This window comes from Prionailurus viverrinus, chromosome A3 (genome assembly GCF_022837055.1).
Source record: "Prionailurus viverrinus isolate Anna chromosome A3, UM_Priviv_1.0, whole genome shotgun sequence".
Classification (NCBI taxonomy): Eukaryota; Metazoa; Chordata; class Mammalia; order Carnivora; family Felidae; genus Prionailurus; species Prionailurus viverrinus.
In genome coordinates, this window is record NC_062563.1 from 13,903,414 (window position 1) to 13,923,714 (window position 20,301).

At 48.3% G+C, this 20,301-nt stretch overlaps 1 protein-coding gene and 1 long non-coding RNA gene across 16 annotated transcripts in view; one reads left to right on the forward strand and one right to left on the reverse strand.

The window, feature by feature from the left end:
• Positions 1–470: 470 nt before the first annotated feature.
• Positions 471–5,254, reverse strand: LOC125162239 (uncharacterized). The gene is made up of 4 exons (XR_007150938.1): positions 5,173–5,254; positions 2,935–3,381; positions 2,493–2,566; positions 471–1,746 (listed from the first exon to the last, which is right to left on the reverse strand). It is a non-coding gene; the product is annotated as an uncharacterized LOC125162239 (long non-coding RNA).
• Positions 5,255–5,670: 416 nt separating this feature from the next.
• ZMYND8 (zinc finger MYND-type containing 8) overlaps positions 5,671–20,301 on the forward strand; it is a 125,937-nt gene continuing 111,306 nt past the window's right edge. For 5 of the 15 annotated variants that reach the window (XM_047851636.1, XM_047851632.1, XM_047851648.1 and 2 more), the window contains exons 1-3: positions 6,986–7,030; positions 7,734–7,968; positions 16,801–16,871. In XM_047851636.1, coding sequence (XP_047707592.1) covers positions 7,955–7,968; positions 16,801–16,871 — 85 coding nt within the window. In that variant the 5' untranslated portion in view covers positions 6,986–7,030; positions 7,734–7,954. Of the gene's footprint in view, positions 5,871–6,978; positions 7,031–7,733; positions 7,969–16,800; positions 16,872–20,301 lie in introns of those variants that run through there. The other 10 variants (XM_047851641.1, XM_047851639.1, XM_047851643.1 and 7 more) reach the window with 4 other exon arrangements.

The following is a 20,301-nucleotide window of genomic DNA, read 5'->3' on the forward strand; positions in this document are numbered from 1 at the left end:
CAGGCTGGCCCAGATAAAGAGCCTGAGGGCCAGGAGGGAACAGAGTCTGGAGGGAGAGGAGCTCCCGCTGTCAGAGCAGCAGTCGCTGGGCAGGGAAGTGTTTTGTTAACTCTGAGGTGTTCAGCATCAGATGTTAGCATGAGGTCAACGAACAAACAGTGGACCCAAGACTAAGTTGGAGCTCGTTCTTGGAAGTGAATGAGGACTTGTTTTTCTTTTAAAAGAAATTACGATTTAAAATAATTCATTTTAACCAGCTACGTACAAATATAAAATGAACCTGTTTTATGTATTTTACGTAACTCATCATTAATGAGGACACACGGACGATGATCGGACGACTGATTCAAAGACGGAGCCAGAGCAGGGCTCATACAAGGCATGCTGACACGCATTTATGAATAGATGCGAAAACTAGCAAAACTCCCCCAGATCCACCAGGCAGTAATCCGTCGCATTCCAGGGACTTAATTTGCATGTCTATGGACAAGAGCGTCTTGCATTACTATTGGTTTTCTACCAGTGGCTGAGCTGTGAAAAGCTCAGAAACAAAAGTGCAGGTAACCCAACGCACCAGAGCAGGCTACCCATTAATCTTTTTTTTTTTTTTTTGCCTATTTCATAGCCTTCCACAATTTTCCTAATACTCTATTACATTTACTGATTTATTTTGGAAGAAGTAGTACCTTCGCGTGGTTGAAATTCAAAAGAGACAGCAGTAAAAAAATCTCCTTCCCGTTCCTGCCACCCAGGACCCTTTGGATGCAAAGCGTTAGCAATTTTTTAAGTATGCTTCCAAGAAATTCAGTGCATAAGAAGCAAACATGTGTATATATGTAATTTCTACATCCCACGTGGGGCTCAGACTCAGCCCCGAGATCAAGAGTCGCATGCTTTCCCAACTGAGCCAGCTCCCCAATAAGCAAACCTGTTAAGAAAAAGACACAGAGGTTTGCCTATTTTTTTTTTAAATGACATATTTCACATACTGTTCTTGTTTTGTTTTGTTTTTCAACTCAAGAATGGGTCTTAGAGAGTGTTCCGTATCGGTACGTAAGAGTTCCCAGATTCTTGGGCCACAGCTGTAGAATCTTCAGTCTGTATGGCAGGACCATGTTTACTCAATCAGTCCCTTATTGATGGCACGGCAATTTCTGGGTAAATAATTGAAAGGTGTTGAGGAAAAAGTGAGGAGCAGGCAGAAGGAGATGGAAAGAGAAGGAGGCTATGAATACTTCCTCAGCTTCCTCATCTGGGAAATGGGTTGATGACTCTAAGGTGCCCACTGCACACAGGTTTGTGAGGGTGATTGGTTAGTTTATGGAAATTGCTTAGAACAGTACCTGACAATGCTTAGAACGTGCCAGCTACCAGGATGTATCCTTGTGCTTCTTTGGGACGTTCGATGTTGAGAAAAGGAAGAGAAATGACTTGGAGGCATTCAGAAATTACCTTTTTAAGAGTGAGCAGAGGGAAATCCTAATTGCAACCGCATGAGTGCTCACTGTGTGTGTGGCTACCCGTGCTTGACAACACGGAGTCAGTGAATTTCCAGGTGGGTATTATTATCAGTATTATTATGGCTCCCATTGCGCAGATGAGGAAATCAAGTCCCAAAGAATTTCATACCTCAAGCAAGTCTGCCCAGCCTAGCTGCCCAGGCCAGTGGGACAGCTGGATTCACGCCCAGACGTCAGACAGTCTGAGGCCAGCTGCCACGTACTCAATCACTGCACAGTTCTGCCTCTTGATGTGGAAAGAAAGAGAAAAGGTTAAAGTGTAAAAAGAGGGCTGGCCGCGGAGCCAGGGTTCCGAAGGGGAGGTATCTGGGAGGGAGCAGAGAGGGGATACATAGAAGAGAAGGCCGGAAGGCTGATAGATACCCTGAGGAGGGAAAAGGGCTTGTGTTAGGTGGTTTGGGGACCTGGAAGGTGGGCTGGGGGGAGGGGCTGTGGGAGATCAAGGGGAAAGGCCCCGAGGCTAAGGTTAGGCAGGACAAGGAGTCAGGGATCCAGAGCAGGGCACTGATCCAGTGGGCCATTTTTAGCACTTGGGCTCTTACTCTGAATGAGGTGGGATCTGTTGGTTTTTGAGCAGAGGAGGGCCGAGGTCTGACTTCTTTTCAAAGGCCTGCAGCCTCTTTGTGTGTGTGTGTGTGTGTGTGTGTGTATACAAATCCCCAGTTTCTTCCCACACATCCTTCTCCCCACAAGCATGTGCCAAGGGCAGATATAGGGGGCTCGGATAGGAGACTAGCGCACCTGTCCTGGTGGGAAATGGTGTTTAATTAATTGAGCTCTGACACACAGCGTTAGACTGAGGGCACCGTGGTGAAGAATTCAGACAAGCCTCTGTGTTGGTGAAGCTCTCAGTTTGGGGCAGGCTTTCTCAGCCTCAAGGCACTAGGGATACTTGGGGCTGGCTAGTTCTCGGTTGTGGGTGGGGGTGGGGGTGGGGGCCGCCCTGTGTTTGGCAGCATTCCTGGTCTATACCTTCTGGATCTCAGTAGCACCCGCCCTTCCTCCAGATCGGACAACCTAAAACGTCTCCCGACATCGCCACGGGTCTAGTGGGAGAAAGAAACAAACAGCCAATAAGTATGCGCCCTTCTTTCCATAACGGTAATTACTAGGAAGTAAAAAGAGCAGGTGAGGGCAGGTCCTGAATCTTCCTTCTGATTTGCATTTTCTTCCCGCATCCTTTAAGTCTCACGCTACCCACACTGAGGCCATCTGCCTGATGGTCATGAGCCATTCCCCCCCCGCCCCGCCACCGCGCCCCAGCCCTTTCCACCTGCCCTTCCCACCCCCGTCCATTTTTTTTAATCCTGCCAGTCTCTCCTAGAAAGAAGTAAAAAAAAAAAAAAAAAAAAAAAAAAAAAAAAGACCTTCCAGAGGGCACCTTTTCTCCAAGGTAGGGACAAATCCTAATTACCTCTTTGTGGCTGTAACATGACTCCTTCAGCTCCATGATCTGAAGGTGAGCCCTTCTGTCACCCTGCCCGAAGTTGGCCTCGGTTCCGATTGGCCGAAAAGGAACAAAACAAAAGATATTTAAAACACTTCCCTGCCTCAATCCCTCCCGCCTCCCCTAACGGATGGGGCGGCCTGCTGCTAGCTTAAGGCAGATAACTCCCAAGTACACTTACTTTCCTAGTCCGTGAAGAGGCTATCTGGGGATGCAGCTTGCCGAGGCTGCTGTTGGCCTGGCTGCTGGCCAGCGGGAGCGGAGAGCCATTTCCATGAGGCCAGGCCTCGGCGGCGAGGTGCCTGGGCAAGGGAGCCGGGTCAGCCCTTCCTCTCCTTTGAGGCCAGCTTTATCACCGACACACTCTGCCTGGCTTCTGTGAGCCTGATTCTGTTCTCTGAGTCTCTCCATCCCCTGGGAATAGTAAGAGAGACATGTTTTAGTCTATTTTTATTAGTTCATTGCTTATTCATATCACCTCGGAACCTGCTTGTTTAGGCCTGTCCTGGCTTTTCCATCCAGCTCCACGGTGGTTGGGTGCTTGGATTTTTTTCTTCCTTTGCATTCAAGCCAAGGTTTCCCTACCTCAGCACTGTGGACGTTGTGGATAGCATAGATCCTTGTTGGGGGATGGTTAGCAACGTCCCTGGTCTCCCCTCTGCCCACTAGATGCCACTAGGACCTCTCCCCCCAAATGTGACAACCCAGAAGTCTCCAGACATTGCCATATATCCCCTGGCAGGGGGAGGGGGGAGGGGAGAGCAAAACCACCCCTCATTGAGAACCACTGATTTCAAGGAATATAAAAACCTGATTTTATTTTTTTTTATTTTATTAAAAAATATATATATTTTTAACGTTTATTTATTTTTGAGACAGAGAGAGACCGAGCATGAATGGGGGAGGGTCAGAGAGAGGGAGACACAGAATCTGAAACAGGCTCCAGGCTCTGAGCTGTCAGCACAGAGCCCGACGCGGGGCTCGAACTCACGGACCGCGAGATCATGACCTGAGCCGAAGTCGGGTGCTTAACTGACTGAGCCACCCAGGCGCCCCTAAAAAAAAAAATTTTTTTTTATGTTTATTTATTCTTGAGAGAGAGAGACATTCTCACTCCGTCAGCCGGGGAGGGGCAGAACGAGAGAGGGAGACACAGAATCTGAAACAGGCTCCAGGCTCTGGGCTGTCAGCACAGAGCCCGACGCGGGGCTTGAACTCACGGACCTCGAGATCATGACCTGAGCCGAAGTCGGCCGCTTAACCGACTGAGCCGCCCAGGCGCCCCTAAAAACCTGATTTTAGAGATGGCAGAGAGTTCCCCTTAACATCTTGGTGGAGGTTTATACGGAGAGAGGAGCTTTCTCTGGGCCTTAAATGAGTCTGAGCTGAAGGTATCCCACCTCTATCCTTCAGTACTTAAAACTTCTTCTCGGGGCGCCTGGGTGGCGCAGTCAGTTGAGCGTCCGACTTCAGCCAGGTCACGATCTCGTGGTCTGTGAGTTCGAGCCCCGCATCAGGCTCTGGGCTGATGGCTCGGAGCCTGGAGCCTGTTTCCGATTCTGTGTCTCCCTCTCTCTCTGCCCCTCCCCCGTTCATGCTCTGCCTCTCTCTGTCCCAAAAATAAATAAACTTTGAAAAAAAAATTATTAAAAAAAAATTACTTTAAAAAAAAAAAAAACTTCTTCTCAGTGGAGTCGGTCTCCTAAAAGAAAACACCGATCAGTCAGTTGCTCTTGGTAGATTTTAGCCTTGTTTCTGCTCTTCTTGGTTCGCTTTCTCTTTTGTTCCTTTCTTTAGAGGCAGGTGAAGGTACAGAATTTAGGGATGTGGAGTCCTAACTGGGTTGGAAGTCTGGTTTCTGGCACTTGCCAGCTGTGTGACCTTGTGCAGCTCACTTCACCTCTCTGGGCTCGGTTCCGGATCTCTAACAATGCTCCCTGCCTCACGGAGTCAGTCAGTGCAAAGCGCTGATTTAGCACCGTGGCAGGCCCAGGGTGAACAGCCCTCGCTGTTGGGGCTACTCTGTGCAGGGGGTATCTGAGAAGGGCCACTGAATGATCTCTAGATGGAGGCTGGCAACATTCGGTTTCTTTATTTCCTGCGTATCGGCCACATTCCATCGAGTCCAGGATTGGCCCTTAGTAGGCCTGCCCGGGGCTTCCTTTTCAATCCCTGTCCCTCCCAGGATTCCATCTGCCACCATACCTTTGTCTCTGTCCCCAGCCAAATCGCCGTCTTTCTGATAACCTCAGACCTACCAACAGCATTCCTCAAACGGAGCAGAGCTGGCAGAAAAAGCCAGCAGCTTCCTGCTCTTTGCCCCAGAAAACATTTCAAGTGATCAAGTGATGGGGGGGGGGTGGGGGTGGGGTGGGGAGGCGGGGAGGAAGCCACAGCTGCTTATGCAACAAGCTTTAATCGTGGGTTAAAATCCACCACGCACACCAGTGGCATATTTCATTTCCTCATCGGGTCGTGAAGCTAGTGGCACACGAGATCCACCACAGACATGCCCGTCCCCCCCAAAGCAGCACCTGCTGAGGCAGACGGCGTTCCCTATGGGATGGTGGCAGAGGGCCGCTGCCCACGCGGCCCGGAGGGACAGCACAGTCTGATTAGCCCCGGCCTCCACCTCTTGTCCCCCACTTGGTCTCCCTGTACGCATGGGGAGGGGGCCCCTCCCTTGCAGCGAGGCCCAGGCTTGCTGTCCTGAGTGCTGGACCCTCGTCGGGGTGTCCCTCCCTGCATCTTGGCCTCTTCGGCCTCATACACAACAGCAACAAAATCCCCTCCCTTTTCACGGAGCCTGGGCCCTGACCCTGCAGTACAGTGTGTTTGGATTCCTGGCTTGTTCCTGTGTGTCTATCGAAGATTCCCAGCCAGGAGGAATTGATGTGCGCGAGGTGGGCATCTGTTGTCCATGTGGGGGGGCGGGGGGCAGGGAGAGCAGGCAATCGGCGCTATGTTTTCTTTGTGGGGACGGACGGTGTGGGACAGGAAAGCCCACCGAGTCCTAATTTTAGGAGGAGACGGGAGACTTTACTGGGCCCTGGTTTTACTTCCTGGCATAGGGCTGCATCACCTCTGGAAGCTTTCTCCAGCCTCTAAAGGATGGTGTTTGTTTAGCTTCTGTTGTTCTAGCTTGGTGTTTAAAAAAAAAAAAAAATCTTGTTAATGAAGCACCTTGTCTTTGAGGGAAAGAAAAAAAAAAGCTGCAACCAAGCGTTTTGCATTTGCCTTTTCTTTCTCGGGGTACAGACCAACTACAAAGGCAGCCTTCAGGAGGAAACAGGCAAAAGACCTCCTAATACTACTGAAATGGATGGAATTATAAGTAGCTCCGAAAAACTAGTTAATATTTTACTGGGGAACAGTGCCAGAGATGGGGGTGGGGGACTGCCAAGAGTAGGGCTGTGTGTGAAATAGCTGTTCCATCTGCCTTAGGGGACGAAAAGAAGCCGTTCTCTGTGGAAATAAATTTAAGCAAGAATCCTTATAAAGCTCATGGGATTTGTCTGCCCACCGAGGGCCCAGTTCCCCAAGAACATACATACAGGAATGATTGTGGCAGGAAGGGCTAAGCTGTGGGTGTAGGCCTGGCTCATAATGGGGGTTCTTGTTCCCTCGCTGGGCTTGACATCTTTCTTTCTCCCTCTGGATTTAAATGGCTTCTCAGACCGAGAGGCACTGCCTGTGCCCTGGATTCAGAAGGTACACGCCTCCTTGGGAAGCAAAGGCGAGAGACAGCGGCTCACCCTCCTCTCTCTCTCTCTCTCTCTCTCTCTCTCTCTCTTTCTGCATCTGCCGGGAGAGCCGCAGCTGGTATTTTTCCACAGGCCTTTTCTGCGATCTCAGGGCCTAGTTTTTCCCAGCCAGGCCCAGAGTCCGAGAGAGGGTTAATAGGCAGGAAGCTGAAGGCATTGCAGACTAATACGGAAGTCAGATTTTTGTTTAACTGACAGGTTTAGCAGGCCTCAGTGGTGGGGGAGGGGGCCGGGAGGGGAAGGGAAGTTTGTAGATCTAGGCATGTGGCCTGCTAGGAGCGCATTTGGCTTTTCTTAGGGTAAGGACGGACAGGGGGGCCCGTTGGCATCCTGGCAGGGAGGCAGGAGCCCATTTTGGTTTTCCTTTGAGTCCTGGCCGAGGGGGGCGAGAAGTTAGATTCTCGGCCCGGGAATGGCCGGCTCTCTGGCCTGCTTTTCCAGGAGGCGTTTTGACAATGACTATGCAAACCTGACCATTCTGTTCCCCTCCTCTGCTCAGCAGCCCCGATCCCCTGTCCCCCCCCCAGGAGCCAGGGCTGCCCTTCAGCGATTTCTTGGGGGTGGGGTGGGGGGCTCGCCTGTCCTCTTTCCCCCTCAGCTCCTCAGAGGCCTTCCTCCAACCCCTCTTGCTTGCGTGCCCCCTTGGCTGCTTTCCTGGGGCTCCCCACTCCTCGGCTTTGCTTCCCACCCCCCTTCCCCCGCGGAGCGGGGGGGAGGAAAACCATCCTGCTGGACTGTTCTAGAAAAGGGCCAGGCTCCCTCCCAGCCGAGAGCCGCTTCTGCGGGGGCAGGTGAGGGTGAGCCCTTTCAGCTCACCCCAAAAACTCCCTTCCCCGTGGCATCCGGGCCTCAGGCTTTGCTGGAGCAGGTCAGGCTGGCTGCACTGGTTTGCCCGTGCCGGGAAACCCAGCCAGGGTGTGGGAGAAGTGCGTCTGGGGGCCCCTTTCCCAAGTTTTTCTTGCTGCAAAAGGCCTAGCTTAGCCTGTCTTTTTCTATGCACAGGATGGCTCTTGGCTCACCAGAGCCTCACAAAGATAATCGCTCAGGAAGTGTTTCAGCCAATCCCGGGCGGCCTTACACTCCGATTTGCCGGGGCAGCCAATCGGGGATGAGCTTTTATTAGGCGGCCAGATCATCAAGCCGAAGTGCCAAACCCTTTTTCTGTGAGAACTAGGAGCCTGTCCTCCATGTTTTATAAGTATTGACATTACACAGTGTTAACAATGCATCCACAGAGGTAAGCTGGACTTTTTAACCATCTTTTCTCCCCCTCCCTCTGAGACATCCGAATTGTGGGCGAGCAGTGTGATTTCTCTGTGGCTGGCCGTGCCACACTCACCCCCACAGCACTTAGGTTAACTTGGAACTGTTTAGAGAGAATTTTTTTGCTTTCTTGGGTCACATGGCTAAGTAGCCATTAGCCATAGCTTGATTTTGCAAACTGGCAAAGGCCTGGCACACCTTTTCTTCCACCAGGACATGGTGTTTCTGGAATAGTTTGAAGCTAGATCCTGGAATGCCAAAAAAGAAGCTTTTTTTTTTTTTTTTTCTTCTTCCCTTTTTTTTTTTTTTTTCTTTTCCTCCTTTCCTCTCTCTCTCCCTCTCTCTGAGCAGTCCCCCCCCCCCCCCTGCACTATTGTCTTCTCTTGTGTCACATGCCTGCTGGGGGAAGAAAATGGAAGGTAAGAAGCAGGCTCCTCTCTAAGGAGAGCTCATGGCAGACAGCACAGCAGGCAAGTTTACCTCTCCAAAGAGGTTCTGGGAAGGCTCGAGTAAGTTCTGACAAGAGAGGACGTGTGTTTTAAAAAGAACCAAGCCCTGAGCAGAGCAGTGCTAAGGAGAGCTCCTAGCTCCTGGGGCCTAGGTGGGTGGGAGTGAGTCTCTACATGGTCTTTTCCCTCCCTACAGGGTTTCCTCACTTGAAACTACATTGTTCAGCCTTTTTTCCTGACTTCTGTTGATACAGAGTGTTCTTCTGCAAGCCAGCCTACAGCCAGCAAATGTTTCTGAAAGTGTTTTCTAGGCTTTGGAGGAAGTTTTTGGAGTAGGGATGGGGATGGGGGGGGGGGGTGTGTGTAGAGGGGGAGGGAGGTTGGACAACATCCTGCAATAAATCTGTGAGGACTCGTTTCGAATCCCTTAGCTTTCTACTCTTGCATGATTTTCAATGAACTCATGTATCTTTTATCCTTGTTTTCATTTTCCTCTCCCTCTCTTACATTGTATCATCCTCTGTCCTCCTCTGTGATGGAGTGCAGAGGAAACAAAATCATGTCTGTGGCTCATGACAGCATTCCATATTCAGTTGTTGGGTTGTGTTGTTGGTGTGTGTGCGTGTGTTTAATAATCCCATGTAACTGTTTAAAAAAAAAAAATTTCCTTTTTGATCAAGTCCCAAATCTGCCAGCCTGTTCTCTCTTCTTAACTGTGGAAAAATGAGACGGTTGCTTGAACATTTGTTGGGTAAGTAAAGCAAATCCATTTCCTCTGTGACCATGTATAAAGAGTTTGGCGGACGTTTGGGGTCTGTTTGTGACAGAGGGTCTTGCCTACAGCAGTTGGGGGGCTTTTCATTAGCAGGAACCAAAGAAGGGCTTTTTAATGGTGTCTTGATTTTAGGTGACTGTTTGAATTCCACTGTTTTTCCTGATAACCTGCTGCTAGGATTGGAGATCACACTTCCTGTTTACCCTCAGACAGGGGAGAAATGTTCAGTTCATTGTGACTTGGGAGGAGACCTTTAATTGGGATTGTTTGGATATTAGCTAGAACTCTGGGTAGGTGATCTGCTTGTGAGATGTAACAAAAAGTGCTTCTTCTTAGAGGCACAGAGCGTTAAACCTTGGTGAGGCAGCAGCCTGGGGTGGGGGTGGGGATGGGGGTGGGGGTGGCAGTATTAATGTTTTAGGAGACTTACTTGTAGTGTAAAATCCCACCCACCACCAAACTTGGTTTGATTCAGGACTACCCACACTGCACAACAGATTTGGCCTTTTCCCCAGCCTGACCCCACACATCTGTATGCTTGCTCGCTTTTACTTAGGATTTATTTCTCACTTCTTACACTTCCCCTGATCTCTTAATGCTGCAGCTGGAACTTAAGAGTGAAAAAAGTGGACTGTTTAGCGTTAGCTTCAGAATTTACCCCGAAGTTCAGTACACAGATTTCCCAGCCTGAAGACCAGTCTAGCATGACTGTAAATGCTGGAAATATATTCAATTGTTGTGTGACACCCAACTTTATGGAGTCCGTGATCTTTTTTTTTTTTTCCTTTCAGTTCAGCGTCCAGCCACCCGCCCACCTTGTAGCATCAGTTGGAAAAGGGCTCATTTAATAACGAGAAATGTACCAATTTCTAAGTTAAGGAAAGGCTGTGTAAGGCCAGCTTTTTAGAGTTAAGAAGTGCAGGCAGTTAATGATGTTATGCACATAAAACTGAATAGTGCTACCACCCCGCACAAATAAGTCCAGACACTTAGCTATTTTCTTTGTTCTTATCTTCTGGCTGTAAATGGAAATTATATATTGAGGTTCTTGTGGCCTCCCTAGAAGTAATATCTAATCACAAGACTCCTGGTTTGGTGCCTTCGACGTTTGCATAATGGTGTGTTTGTTGGACTGGAAGAAAACCTAAGGGCAAGGCATTCATCCTCTAAAAGCTCCAAGGTCTGTTTGCAAATGTGCAGCCCCAGCAGGTTCCCGGCCCTGGACCAGGCTGGCCACTTTCCTCTGGTGCTGTGGCCACCACCAAGCATGAGTCTGTGAAAAGTTAATTGTTTCCAAAGTAGCCTATTTTCCAGCTTCACTAAGGGGGAAAAAAAGAAATGTCTGCATTGCAGCAGGACTAGGTAGGGACAGCAGTGCTGGCAATGGGGCTCCTCTCTGCAGCTTCGAACCAATTGACTTGGAGGGAAGGTTACAGATTGACAATTGGAGTGGCCAGACTGAGAACGGGCCTTCTGGAAGTTTCTACCATCTTTGTTCCTTTTAGGAGAAGCTGATCCGCCAAGCTGAAGAGTCTCCTACATTCCATTCCTGGGGCATTCCCTCCCCCTCCCTTGTTCTTTTTCACATCAAGGTAGAGTGATCTTTCTGCCATGGTTATACATTTCAGAGGGAGGTGTGGAACTTGGGTTGTTTTCCTTTTTCCTTCTGCCTCCTCAGTCCCCAAAGAGGACGCACAGCTGCGAGGAACAAACACGGACACACTGGAGCTGATTCTTCTCTCTCTCTCTCTCTCTCTCTCTCCTTTTTTTCCTTCAAGACCCTCCAGGATGGATTCACTTTCTGCTTTGGGAAATTAAGTGGCATTCACGTGGGGGAGGGGGAGCGAGTGCTTTTATTAGCTCCAGAAAATGGTCAGTGTTCCGTCTGTAACTAGGAATTAATTATATATAATCACTCAGTAAACTTTCTACAGAGTTTTTCTAATGGCTGCGCAAGAACATAGTTAGCCTGTTGGAGCGGAGTCCGGTTACTTTTATAATTAACAGCCCAAAGATTTGAGTCAGAAAGAAAGAAACAATGGGGCCTCTTGGATTATAAATTAGGGATGAAAACAATGGCTTTTTCTTTCTTTCCTTCTTTCTTTCTTGTAACCCCTTTTCTTTTAAACAAAACATTCCCCCCTTTTCTTTCCCTGGGAGAACAGTGGGGAAACTTCTTCAGTTCTTAAATGGGGGGGGGGGGGGGGAGACGGGGTCCCTTTTTAAAAAGCCAGGATGACAGTAACCCAGAAAACCCTGGAGGCAAAGGTAGGTTTTTAAAAAGTCCAACCACTTCAAAATGTGTGATCTCTTTGTTTCTTTGGCCTTCTTTTCTCCTCCTCTCCTGTGGCAGAGGCAACATTTGTCAGCCGAGAGGCCCTAGGTCTGGCTTTGCCTCTGTCTGGTTGACCCTGAAAAGAAAGATAACGTGCACAAGTGTCTTCGCCACCCCGCAGCAGAGGTTTAGAAAGGGCATCCGTGTCGAAGTCCTCTCTCTCCTGGTTCTTAAACGCGGAACAAGTGAGGATTCACCCTTGGCTGGGTCGCTGGGGCTGGGCTGCCCTTCCCCCCACTCCCCACTCTCCTTACAGATAAACAAGCAGGCGGGAGCCATGTCAGCACGCAGCTAAGCGTCGCCGCTAGGCTGTCCCTCCTCATCAAGATTACCTACCTACCGGCCGGCGAGGAGCCAACCACCCGTCCTTGCCCCGGCACAGCCTTGGGCACCATGCCCTCCTTTCTCCCCTGGAGCTACAAAGCAGTCACCTTGAAACTCCCCACTCAGCACCAGAGTTGCGAGGCCAATTCTCAGACCTGCAACAGTAAATTTACATTATCCACTATGAGGCTGTTCGTTCGGCCTCTGAAAGCGGGTTTTGCAAAACCCGTTGTTAATTTTCAGGGCTCTGTTGGGGGTGGACAAAAATCCGATGTGTGAGTATCCCGTGCATTGGCTAAGGGCACTGTTTGTCGTTTTGCTCTGCAGACTCAGATTGTCTTTCCTGGAGGTTAACTGTCTTAGGACTGGCTGGGGATTTGGTGGCCGTTTTCAGGCTTATTAAACAGCCTTTTTATTTTACCTTGGCCTCAGACAGGGGTGTGGCCCTTTGGCTTGGCTTTTCAGGTGACTGCTGTCCTTGAAACACTTTCATTTTACCTAGCTCCTTTTTGGTAGGGATGCAAAGCTGGTTTGTGATGGATCCAGAAGGGGGAATGGGCTTCCTCCCCCCCTCCCCAGCTTGCTCCCTTTTAGCATCTTTGCATTTGTACGGACACCTGTCTGTCGGCAGTTGACGGCTCCTTAGGGCTGCGTCATTCCTAACCTCCCACCCACCTAATTTGAGGGCCAGGGGGCCTCACCTCAGAGCCTCATGTTTGGAGGCTCAGGCTCTAAAAGGAAAGGGTTTTCCTTAGGAACCTGTGACTTCACAAACTCCCCCTGTCATTGCAGATTTTTTTTTAAAGCTTCTAAACGTTGGGTTGTTGGTGTCCTTTGGTTGAGCTTTTCCTAGTTCAGATATTTAGGAAGGTGGCTTTGAAACTAGCAGGGCTGCTTAAACAGGAGCTACAGCTATTGAACAAACTGCTACCATTTTAGCTTCAATACAGGAATGAGGCAGTGTTGCAAGACGCCATTTTAAGAATCCTGCATAAATAGCTTAGCTACCGATGACTCTGCCTGTTTTAGGTGAGTGCTTATATAAATAAAGCTGCTCTGCTAACCATTCCCTCCCCCCCCCCATTTAAAAAAAATTAATTGCAGATTTAGGGAAGCATGGTTTTCTTATTTTGATGTTCACATTTTGTGATCTAGAAGAGGAAGATGTTGTGTCTTGGGGATTACATTTTTCTTACAGCCTGGACCAGTTTGGGATTTTGAATGAAAGTAAAAACCTAAAGGAAAAGCCCTTCCGAATGATGCATGATTCTTGAATTGCTGTGCGATGATCCCCATCTGTAGAACCAGAGTCTTGTGCATGCTGGTTATATATTCTAGATGGGTTAGATATTCTTGGTTAAAAAGTCAAATAGTAGGGGCACTTGGGGAAAAGAAAGATCTGGGCATTGTGTATCCAGGCTTTTTTTTTTTTTTTTTCCTGTCAAAACTAGATGTTTGCTTTTTTTCTTTCTCTCTTTTGGAAGTGTGGAGGGGATGGCATTCCTGGGAATTACGGACCAGCCTTGAGTCCTCAGAATTAATAATCAGAAGGCTTAAAACATCCTGGAGGTTCAGCGCTTCATATTCAACTTTTTAATTCCTCTTTTCCAGTGCATGCAGGTTAAGAAGTCAGCCGAGGTTTTCTTGCTCGGGCACTGGGGGAGAAATCTTTTATTCTTTCTGGGACCGGATGGGAAAGTCTTGGTTGTATTTGCAGAAGCTGCTGCTGTTTCTTCTTTAATTGCCTGAAATGTATCAGTTTGTGAAATCCACAGGCAAGTGACTTAGGGTAAATGTGAGTGAAAGAGGTGGTAACGGTGGGAACATATATGTCCTATACAACTAGTTGATGGTGTATTTTCCTGTTGGGGTGAAAGGCTATAGTTTGGGTTTTCAGCTAATTTTTTACCCTTTTCTTTAGCTGGCCCCCTGCCTCCTCAGTGGACCTTAAAAAAAAAAAAAGTAATGTCAGTTTTAAACAAGGACTTGTTGTTCCATTGTTTTTGATTTAAATAATCGGGGTTGCTGGAAGCTAGCAGATAGGAAAGATGCTGTATATTTTTTAAGACTTTCATGTGTTAATGACAAGAGTTCAAAGTCTTTTCTCTCCGGGTGCAGCTGGCTTTTCTTTTTAACAATTAGTATTTGACTTTTTTTTTTTTCTCCTCCAAATGACTGAACAGTTTTTAACCTAAATTGACCACGGTCTGTGGGGGGCATTCAGACAGGTACAGAGCTTTTGATGTAATATTCATAATTTTCCCCCTAACAACATACTGGTGCTTAACACTAAACCAAAAAAAAAATAAAATAAAATAACAAAACAAAACAGAACAACAACCAAGAAAACTGAGATCAGTGGTGTAGAAAAAAGGAAGTCCCTTTAGATGTGGCTATTCAAAATGACTCATTTTGCATTCTGGTCTTTGCTCTTGTAAATGAAGTTTTTTCCCTTTTAACGCATAGACACTGCAATTTCCTTTAGTCAAATGCAAGTTATTGTATGTCTGTGTGCGTGCAAGTACGTGCACGGGCTCCCTTTGAAAGGGTGGCTTGCTGATCTGCGAAAAAGATGGGTTTTCTGAAATCATGCTTAAAATCCTTGGCTGAAGCTGGTGGTGCTACTGGTAAAGTGGGGTGATTATGGTGCCCACTGGTAATACTTGGAAAGATCAAGATAAAACAACTTCACTGCCCCCCCCCCCCCCCTTCTGCAGCAGCAAATAGCCACCACATAACTAGTTTGCATTTTCCTAGCTTCTCAGCAGCATCCCTGCCTGAAGTACTCTGCCCCTCTGGGCTGTAGGAGGCCAAATAATTGTTCTCTTGAATGCAGTCCCTCCTCCATGATCAATACACCTTTGAATGTTTTCATCACCGCAGAAATCCTTCAAGTAGGTTTTGGGGGCTCTATTCTGCATAATCGTTTTCTCACTGTACATTTTGGTTGGATCCCAGCTGAGTGTTTTCTCTGTCACTCAAAATAGGGGATCAGTGGCAGTAAGTTTAGGATTTCACAGACTTCATGCTAGAGAGGGAAACAGATTCTAGTTGCTAGAAAGATCAAGGTTGCTGTTTGTTCTCTTTGGGTTGATCAGCTCAACTTAGATCATCTCTGAGAGCTGCTCTGGGTGTTTTACGCAAATGTATTTCCAGGCACCCCAAGCAAGAAACTGTCAGCAGTATCCATTTGGACAATATGTGTGTGGTTGCAGGCAGAGTGTCTGTGTTTCCTCCCTGTTGAGAATGTCCGTCTCTGAAGTTGGGAGTAAAAAAGTAAACGTGCTGAAATCACCTTCCACAAATCACCCTGGAATATTGCATGTTAGTGAAGTGTTTACATTGAAGAGTCTGTTTTTGATGGAAACCGTTTGTGACAACATGTCCGTTGTTTCTTTGGTGAATTTGTGTCACGGGCTTTCTCTGCAGATGCTATAAGTGAAATTGTTAATAGGGTTCCGTATCAGTGAGCAAAGTGTGTTAATATTCCAACCAATTTTAAACTACCTCTCTTTATTCTCTCTCATGGGACTAGTTAAGTTTGAGGTGTGCAAGTTCTTCTAATTTTATTCTGGGCCATAATTTCTTCCTTTCTGTCTGGTTCTTATCCTGAACCCTCTTCCCTTATCAGACATGGCCCTCTCCTAAATCCATTTCTGTTGATTCTGAGGTTCCAGGCCATTTTGGACTTCCCTTTTGTCCCGTCACAGTCTCAGGCCACAGAACACAGAAGGGACATTCTGATCCTTCCTCTCTCACTCAGCCTTCCCCTCCAGTCCTGGCTTTGAGTCTTCCAAATGGAAAATTCCAGCCATGTCAATTGGCGATGCACCCATTTCTTCATGGTGAACCACAGACTGATGGGATTGCAGCTAAAGCACTTGCTTGGATTCTTATCACTTCATGGTCACCCTGAGTGCTTGGGAAGTTCCAGCACCTCAAACATTTTGCACCTACTAAAGCAGAACTCTACTGGCTTGCCTGGGAGAGGTGTGTGTGTATGTGCGTGTGTGTGTGTGTGTGTGTGTGTGTGTGTGTGTGTGTGGTTCCGGAACACATGAAATGGTCTGCACTCTGTTCAACAGGAGTTCCAGCCAAGAGAGTGAGAGAAGAGTCTGGAAGACCTTCCCAGCCAAGGGGACTGCTCCCCCCCAACCCCCAACTCAGCCTGTCTTTTAAATAATCCTTCCTCATTCCACTTTTGTGGTGGGGGATAATTAGTCACAGCTCAAGAGTGCTGAATGCTTTCTCTGAGCCATGCCTGCTACTGAGAGGAAACATCCAGGGGATGGGAGTGTGGGTACCCCAAGCCTAATTCCTGGGACCAGTGCTAGTGGTTTGAATGAATGTTTTGAGACCAGGCCTTTTGCTTCTAACCTGGGCATATTTTTTCACTTTGCAATTTCACCTATATATTTTTTTCACGTTCCTGCCTCATCGAGAAATCCTAAGATTTAGCCGAGAGGTCTGTGTAATGCTCCCTGCCTTGCAGAATTCAGAGATCAGAACTCAGGGTACCCTGTGAACCACCTCTAACCTGAACCCAGTGTTAACAACAAGAAACTTGTTTACTTGTTGGCTGGGTTCTCATTGGCCCTCAGGGGCAGATTGTAATTGTGTGTCTAAAAAAAAAAAGCTTTTTTTTTTTTTTTTTTGCATCCCCCCAACAGCATGACAACTGGAATAGTAATTTGACTTAAAAAAAGAACAACCTAGTGGTTTGAAAAACCCCTTTAGGAGTCTTAACACTTTTGTTTGAAATCCAACGTGGGTTTCTCCCCCCCCCCCCACTCCCCCCCCAGCCCTGCATAAGGATGGGGGATTGGCTTAAACGTGGGTTTGTTGTTAGAACTTCTAAATAGCCGCCCCCATGGGGCAAGTTCTCAGTCTACCTAAACGTGAACCTAATTTGCTCTGTTTCAGCTTGGCTGAAGAGGAAATAAAAACAGAACAGGAGGTGGTAGAGGGCATGGATATCTCTACTCGCTCCAAAGGTGAGTAAAAATCTTGTATTATCTATTCCAGAGCAGAGGAGGAAATTGGAATTTCTTTTTCTAGTTGTTGTCGTGCAGCGAAGTGTGGCTTTCGGATCCGAGGCTGTAACACTCCTCTGATTTTGAGAGGAGGAACCTTTGATGGATGGACCTAATTTGTGAAGAATTCTCCTCCTTTTGATTCCCTTTCCCTTGTGTGTCTGTATAGGTAAACCGACCTGTCCCAACAGTAAATTTTTTGTGTGTGTCATGACTGAGGGGGAGGGGCTGGCTCCTCTCTGCAGGGTGACTTTCAGGAATTCAGAATTTAAATAAAGCATGTTCTAGAAGCAATGGGAGTATCCAGCTGCTGCTGGGTTTGTTCTGATTGAATAACAGGCCTCTTTGGAATCCCAGAAGTGAAACAGAGTTGGCCCACTTCATTGAAAAACGGTGGTCTTGGTTAGAGATACAGAGGAAATGTAGGACTTTCTGGAATGCTGGGGCCAACCTTTGCATTTAGGACAAAATTTAGCAAATTAGAGCAACCTTGGGTTTATATTTTAATTCAGAGTCCTGCATTAGACTCTTCAAAATCTTCTAATTGTGAGAATGGTGCTTTTCATTTGGTCTGTGTGAGATTGTACAAGGCTTCCCAGAAGAAAGTAGTTATTCACTTTTGCCTTCAGGGTGTTTTTACGAATGAGCTACTGCGATGTTTTCCACATCTTTGATTGATGAAAATGCTAATCTACAAACTTAATGGTTGTACCAAGGTGGTGTTATTCCTTCAACAAGTCATTGAATGTCTGCTCTGAGCTGAGGGTTATAGGGGAGGTGAGAAAGGCTGGAGAGGTTATTGCAGACTGCCAGGAAGATTCTAGATCTTTCTAGACTCCAGCTAGGGAGCATAAGAGGAAGTGGCTCCCTAGAGGCACCTGAAAATCAAAGCTTATTTTTATAAGATACCTCTGTCATTTTGGGCAAAATGAGGGTCAGATAGTGACTCTGGAAGTGGAAGCTGGCCGTTGTTGGGGCTATGCCTGACGGATGGGGGGGCCCAGCATGGTTCAGGGGTGGGGATGGTGGGGCCAGGCTGCTTGAGTGTGCCTGGGGGTTGGAGCAGACCCAGGATTTCGGGAGGTTGGGCCTAGTCTGCGGGGCCCTTCATCAACCCCTCACCCCCTGCCATCCCTGTCCTGGGCTAGCAGCACCTATAATGGTATGGAGAACTGTGGGGGAGTTTTGAGCAAGTTTTCAGAACTTTCCTGAAGAGGTGTTTTGAGACGGTTGTTGATGAGGGAGCCTCTCCCAGTTCCCTTGTGGTCAGAATGGAACGTGTGGAGAAAGCCCAGAGAATGGGTCCGGGTAGGGTGGGGGGGTGGGGTGGGTCAGGGTGGGGGGTGACTTTGTCCTCACTAAGCTCTTCGCCTGCACAGTTTTCATTCTTTGTGCCTCCACGTTCTTATCTTTATTTATTTATTAAAAACAATTTTTTATGTTTATTTTAGAGAGAGAGAGAGAGAGACAGAGCATGAGCGGGGGAGGGGCAGAGAGAGAGAGAGAGAGAGAGAGAGAGAGAGGGAGAGAGAGGGAGAGAGAGGGAGACGCAGAATCCTAAGCAGGCTCCAGGCTCTGAGCTGTGAGCACAGAGCCCGACGTGGGGCTTGAACTCATGAACCGTGAGATCATGACCTGAGCCAAAGTCGGAAGCTTAACCGACTGAGCTACCCAGGCACCCCCACATTCTTATCTTTAAAATGGGATGTTGGATAAGATTCTGAGATTCCTTCCACCTTGGGCATTTCTTGTAGAAATAATGCTCACTGACAGTTTGTACCAGGAGTCTTTTCTTGTTGAGCTTTCTTCCAGTCCCCTTAGGAGGTGGGAAGTGTTGTTCCCACTTTGCAGATGAGGACACTGAGGCTCTGAATGACAGCATCTCACAGGGAGCAAATGTAGGATGTGGTCGAACCGAGGCGAGGCTCTGCCACCAAGGAGGCTCTTTCTCCCTGGACACTCCGCGCCTGGAATGTCCCATAGCCTCGTTGTGGAGACTTTTCCAAAAGCGTCAGACTTGGGGGTCGTCAGCCTGGGTGGGAGGCTCACTTTGCTCAGGCCTCCCCACCCCTTACCTTCTTTACAGACCTCCTGGGGGCTCCCACATCTTCACCAGGTTGCGTCTCCAATGGCTGTGGCGCCTGAAGTGGTCACTCTGGGGTGACCACTGTCCCTTGCTCTCATTGCCCCACTGTGGCCCTGTCCCTGCAGCAGCTGGGGCGCTCTTAGAAAACAGGTCCTTCCACTGACCTCCCAGTGCCCCCAGGCTCCAGTCGGAGGTCGCCATGACCTACCTACCTGGGTCAGGCCACCCGCCTTCTTGAATCCTGTGACCTTCTGTCCCCTCTACCGTTTCTCTCCCTGACTCTGTTTGAGCAGCCCTGCCTCCTTCCCCTCCGGTCCCTCTTGGGGCCCCGTGTGTCCCGTGTCCTTCGCTGGGAACATGCCACTCTGGGTCTTGCTGGCTATTTCTCACCTCTCAGATGGATCTCAGACGTCCTTTCCCGGAGGCCTTCGGGGTTTATCCAGTGCAGAGGAGCCATTCCATCATTTTCTGTTATATTTTTAAAAGTGGTGTCTAGGGGCGCCCGGGTGGCGCAGTCGGTTAAGCGCCCGACTTCAGCCAGGTCACGATCTCGCGGTCTGTGAGTTCGAGCCCCGCGTCGGGCTCTGGGCTGATGGCTCGGAGCCTGGAGCCTGTTTCCGGTTCTGTGTCTCCCTCTCTCTCTGCCCCTCCCCCGTTCATGCTCTGTCTCTCTCTGTCCCAAAAATAAATAAACGTTGAAAAAAAAAATAAAAAAAAAATAAATAAAAGTGGTGTCTAATTTTAGAGCAGTTTTAGATTTCCGGAAAGTTGGGAAGACGGCGACAAGTGTTCCCGTGTCACCCCTCCTACCCCCCACACGCATACCTGCACAGGCACCCAGATAGCTTTTCCCCGTTATTAACATCATACGTTAGCATGGTGCATTTGGCACAGTTAACGAATCTATACGTTTGTACTTTGGCTTCCCTTGGTTTTTCTGCGGACGTCGCTTTCCTGTTCTGAGATCCCACCCAGTAAACCGGGTTATGTGTAGTTATCATGGCTCCTGGTCTCCTCTTGGCTGTCCCAGTTTCTCAGACTTTCCTTGTTTTTGATGACCTTGATAGTTTTGAGGAGTACTGCTCAGGTATTTTGTGGACTGCCCCTCGACTGGGATTTATCTGATGTTTCCCCTATAACTAGACTCTGGTGGGCTGGGATTGCAAGCTTTGGGGGAGGAGGACCACAGAGTGAAGTACTATTTTCATCACATCACATCAAGGGTACATGTTACCGATGTGGTTTATGGCTGGTGACGTTGATCTTGACCACCTGGCTGAGGTCAGGTTTGTTAGCTCACCACCC